Raw genomic sequence first — 5,177 nt, forward strand, 5'->3', positions numbered from 1 at the left:
GCCGAACCGGGCCGGGCCATGGCCCCGCCGGGCGCCGGGGCGCTGCGCTGCGCGTTGCTTTGCGCGTTGCTGTGCGCGCAAGGGCCCGCACCCACCCGCGCAGGTACGGCCGGGGGGGGGGGGCGGGGAGTTTGCAGCTTTGGGACAGTCGAACTTTTTGGTGAGGTTCTTTTTTTTTTTTTTGGAGGGAGGGTTTCCCCTCACCTCCAGCCCCCCCGCGGGATGCCCCGTGATGCGGCCGGGAGAGCCCCGTTCCCTCGACTGGCCCCAGTTTTGCGGGGGGGGGGGAAGAGGGGTCCCTGCTCCTGCCCCTCCCAGGGCCTGGAAGGGTGCAGGGACCTCTTTGAAGAGCGAGGGGAGGATCTCATGGGTCGTGGTGGTTTCCGTGGTGGGGGAGCGGAGCTGTCACACACCCCACCCCTCCGCTCGGGGTGCAACTCCGGGCGTTAATTATGCAAACCCCAGGTTTGCTTCTGCTCCCCTCCCCCCCCCCCCCCCCCCCCCGCGCTGCTCTCAGGAGCCATTTCCACCCTGACTTGTCCCCCCGGGACCCACACGTGTTCCCAGAGCACCCATGGGGATGGGGTTGCCTTTAGCTGGCCCCCTGCCCCCATTTATTTCCCTCTCCCCTCCCCACACCTGATGGCAGGAGCGGGAGTTGACAACGTTGGGCTCCGACGTCTGTTCCTGCGCCTGCCGCGATAAAAATAACTTAAATTACAAACCTGCCTGAAACCCTTGCGAACAAAGTCCTACTTTCCCATTGGTTCCCAGCAGGTCTCTAAATACTGGATGGGGGGGGCCCAGCGGCGTGCCCACCACGCCGTAGCCATGGCGATGGGTCCACAGCATCCCACTTTGTGCCTTACGCCACCAGTTGCCCCCTTTGCTTTTGCTGGAGGGGGCACTGGGAGAAGGAAAGGGCCTCTGCATTCAGCCAGGCATGGGCCAGGCAGCCAGGAGGATCCTAAAAGCTTGGGGGGGGGGGGGGGAGTTGCCCACCCCAAAGGGAGGTGGCGTGGTGGGAAGTCCTCTGCAAAGCGCTGCCAGCCGGTGAAGTGAGGCCAAGTGGGTCCCAGCGTGGCTGACACCCATGGGAGCCAGCCCGGTGGGGGGTATACCAGCCCCCAGCACCCTTCTGTGAGCCCTTGGGGGTGGGTTGCTTGTCCCTTGAGAGCCTGGAAATGTGTCCAGGGTGGGGAATGGCTCCCGGCTCTTTCCCAGGATGGTGCAAACGTGGGCGTGGGATGCAGCGAGGTGCAGGCAGGGCCCGGCCGCAGCTCCCCGTCGCAGCCTCCCTCACTGACAGTCATCGCTGTAAATTAATGATGAGCTTGTGTGGGGGGTGGAAGAGCTCATGGCAGAGCAGCTCTGCGAGCACCCAAGTGACTCACTGCCATTGCTGCGGCGATGGGGAGCGGGGGGGGGGGGGTGTCCTGTGGGACAGTCTGGGGTGGGGGGGCAGAGGGGTGACGCTGCTCAGGCAACCCCGACCCGGTGCTGCTGCTTCGTCTCTTTTAAACCTCCACCAAAAGATCCTGGGCTGGGGTGGGCTTGCGCTGCAGCCCACCGTGGCTGCGGGTGGTGGGGTGAGCCCTGCGTGTCCTGGGTGGCTGTGGGTGCTGGGAGCTGTGGGGTGCAGGATGGACCCTCTCCAGAGAGCTGGTGATGCCACAAACACGCCTGCAGCCTGCCGGGACGGGTCTGTTAGTGGGGTTGGTGCTGCGAGAGGTGCCTTCATCCCTCCCGCTGCGTCGTGAGAAATCCTCCTCCGTGGAGCAGAGGGTCCAGCCCCGACCCTGGCTGACGGGGGGATGGATACTGGCCCGGACCTCACCCCTTTCCCCCGGTTTTGGTAGGAGAGTGCGACCAGCTGAGGTCCTGCGAGACATGCACGGCCAGCGCCACCTTGCACAACACCACTGGCTGCGTCTGGGTGGGCTGCGAGACCCCCGAGGAGCCAGGTGAGGGGGCTCAGCTGTGGAGGGGGGACAGCGAGGGGGTCTCACCTCCTGTCTGCATTCCCCAGCCCCTGCCACTGGGCTGGGACCATGCCAGGATGGTGCCAGCAGCTCAGCACCCTTGGGTGCCAGGTCCCAGTGGCTTTCTGTGGTCAAGGTCCGTCTCACCTGACCCATCCTGGGGGAGGCAGGGCATCGGTGCCAGCCCAACAGGAAGGGGGGCAGGATTTGAGGGGCTTGGGGTAACTCTGGGAACCCTCCACCTCCCCATGTGGGTGGAGAAGCACCAAGCGATGGAGATGGGGAGAAAGCTGGGTGTTTGTAAAGCCCTTATTTGGGGCTCTTCCCTGCGGGGGGTGCGGATGCAAGCCCCAGCTCACAGCCCCTCGGAGGGGTGCCCACCCCTGGGAACGGGTCCTTGCCATCCCAAACCCTCGGGTGCCTGGGGCAGCACTGGGCCCCAACGCCCCAGGTGCTCCCACAGGCTGGTTTGTCGGGGCGGGGGTCCCTTGGGAAAACCCTGCTCCCTCTTCCCGCAGAGATGGGGAGCTGCGTGCAGAGAGGGGCGGCAGCGCGAGAGACCTGTGAGCTCTACAACACCAGCACCCTGTGTCGAGGTAACCCCGCTCCCCCCACGAGAGCAGGAGTGTCTCCCCAGACCCCAGCAGCCCCCCAGACCCCAGCAGCCCCCCGGACCCAGCAGCCTTTGGGACAGAGGTGCTGCCGTGGGCGTCAGGGCCATGGGGATGAAATCCCACCCCCGGGATGGGGACATGGGGTGGGGGGGTGCACGACAATGTCCCTTAACAACCCTTTTCCCCCCCCTTCCCTCTGTCACGGCCTGCAGCAGCGCTGAAGTCCCCCACCGAAGAGCCTCCGCGGGCCCATAGCAAGGAGCCAGTGACGCACTCCCCACGTGAGCGGGTCTGGGGGGACGGGTTGGGGGGGTCCCAGTGCCCCAGAGGGGACAGTGGCCAGTGGGATGGGACAAGCCACTTCCCTCCATGTTTCACACCCCTGGGGAGGGATGAGCAGAGCCGCCCTTGGGGTTGCATCCCTGGAGCTTCAACCTTGGCTGTGCCCCCGTGCCATCCCCGGGGTCACAGCTCTGTCCCTGTTCCCCCCCTCTCTGCCCTGAGCAATGCTGCAGCCATGCCCAGATGGGGCTGGGGGGGGGGGGGGTGGGGTGTAACACCCTGCAGCCCCCCACCAGAACGAGCCCCGCTGCCATCCTTGCTGGGAGGTGCCGTCTCTGGCTGGGTTGGAGCAGGGGCTGGGGGGGCAGAGAAGGAGCCTCTTCCAGGAAGCGGGAACTGGAGAGCACTGGGCTAATTACAGTGGGTAACTGGAGCCCGGAGCCTTCTGAATTATTGATCCCACTGGGATCTTTTTGCTGCTGGCTCCTCTCCTGCGTGGTGCTGGCTGCTCCAGCATGGGAAGGGGCCAAGCCTGTCCCTGCATCCGTGTGTTGGTGGGGACATCCCAGCCCCATGCGGGTGCTGGGTCTGTGTGGACCCCAAATCTTCTCTCTTTGGCAGGGGCATTGGTACCCAGGGATGCCAACAGCACCCGTAACCCCCACACACACCCCGTTTTCCTCTGCCATTAGGGACCACCACCACCAGCGCCCCGTTGACAGGCAGCCCCGAATTTCACCCGCCCGGCTTTGACACCGCCAGCTTCATCGGCGGCATCGTGCTGGTGCTGAGCGTCCAAGCCGTGGTCTTCTTCATCATCAAGTTCATCAAGTCGAAGGACAGCACCTACCAAACGCTGTAAGGCTCCCGCACCCCCGGCCAGGGTGGAGGGTGGGGGGGGGGGTCCCATGCTGGCTCGTGCCTAGGTCAAGGCCACCCTTGAAGCCAAAAATGGGGGTCAGCCCCGGTGCGTGGGGTTCCGTGGCCCGTCTGGCCGTGTCCCGTCTCGCAGCTCTGTGTTGTCTCCCGTGGCTGTCTGTGCCGGTCCTCGCCTGGCGGGGGGGGAGGATTTGGGAGATGGAGGGGCTCGTCCTCCCCTGCCTGTCCGCTCGCTGGTGTCCAGCTGTCCTGCCTCTGCCTCTCTCTGTTGCTGCCTGGCTGGATTGTGGCTCTGAGCCCCGTGGGGGACACGGGACCCCCCCAGATCCATCCCTCGGAGGCTGAGCCAAGTGGGGACCCGTGTTCTTCTCGTGCCTGTGGGGCTCGCCGTGTCTAACGTGGGGGGCCGTGCCCCATCTCTCTTTCCTTGCACGCTGCCAGAGAGGACAACTAGTAGGTTCTGGGTGCCTGTGGCGATGGGGAAGGGGCTGCCCCCCTGCACCCCCAGAGCTTCACCCTTCCCTCGCCCGTCCACGGGTGGTGGTGGGGGGAATGGCGTGATCCCTCTCTCCTGGTTTGCATGAAGGGGATTTCCCAGCTGGTTTGCTCTTTTCCTGGGAGTTGTTAGCTGTGGCAGGGAAGGGGGTGTCCCCCCCTCGCCCATCTTTCATGCACAGAGTCCCCAGCGGGATGCAGCCTATGTACGGCCCCATGGCATATCCGTGCCCCTTCTGCCCCCTCCTCTGCAGGCGAGCTGCCCTCCACCCCCTCCAGCCCCGTGGTGGCAGGGTGCAGACCCCCCCCCCCCCCGCCCCACTCCCCCTGAGCACCTGCAGGGCCCAGTTTGGCCCCCAGTTAGCACCCAGCAGCCCCCCCTCCCCACCCTGCGCACCCCCTGCCTTATTGCCTCCCCCCAGCCTTGGGGCTCACTGCAGGGGGGGGGGCTCGGGGTCCCCTCTTCCCCCGGCAGGTTCTCAGGTGCTTTTCCCCTTCATCATTTTGGCTGGAGCACCCAGCCCCCTGCTCCAACCCCCCAACCAGCCCTGGCCCCCCCAGCCCCCCTGTGCCCACGGGAGGAGCGGAGCCAGGGCCTTGCTGTGTGCTTTTGCTGTGCCTCTGTGTTGCTGGGGGGGGGTGTACGGGAGGGGTCCCTACCCCCCCCCCCCCCCCCGCTCTTTCTGTGTGTTGTTTTGGGGAGGGGGCTGCGTGTCGTGTGCCGTGGGGTGAGACTTGTAGCTCGGGCTGCCCCAATTAAATTCTGCGAGGTGGTGTTTGTGTCATGTCCGGGGTGGTGGGGGTGGGGGGGGGGATGTCAGGTAGCTGGGGTGGGGGTGCACGGCTGCAGAAACCCCGTGCTCCCCCCATCCCTCCCCTGCGGTAGCCCCCACCCAAGTCCCAGGTGCAAGGCCAACCCTTCCCC

The 5,177-nt window shown here is 65.8% G+C and overlaps 1 protein-coding gene across 2 annotated transcripts; it reads left to right on the top strand.

Annotated features, from left to right (window-relative positions):
- The first annotated feature begins 18 nt into the window (after positions 1 to 18).
- Positions 19 to 3,740, top strand: CD164L2 (CD164 molecule like 2). 2 transcript variants are annotated; one of them, XM_086479338.1, is made up of 6 exons: positions 19 to 103; positions 775 to 777; positions 1,860 to 1,964; positions 2,501 to 2,578; positions 2,809 to 2,877; positions 3,571 to 3,740. In XM_086479338.1, exons 1-6 carry the CDS (start codon positions 19 to 21, stop codon positions 3,738 to 3,740), a joined length of 510 nt encoding a protein of 169 aa, XP_086335464.1. The 2 variants fall into 2 exon arrangements, with proteins under 2 accessions (XP_086335464.1, XP_086335465.1); XM_086479339.1 differs by lacking the exon at positions 775 to 777 and having other exon boundaries at positions 2,812 to 2,877.
- The last annotated feature ends 1,437 nt before the right edge of the window (positions 3,741 to 5,177 follow it).

Source organism: Leptosomus discolor, chromosome Z (assembly GCF_034619465.1).
Source record: "Leptosomus discolor isolate bLepDis1 chromosome Z, bLepDis1.hap2, whole genome shotgun sequence".
Lineage (NCBI taxonomy): Eukaryota > Metazoa > Chordata > Aves > Leptosomiformes > Leptosomidae > Leptosomus > Leptosomus discolor.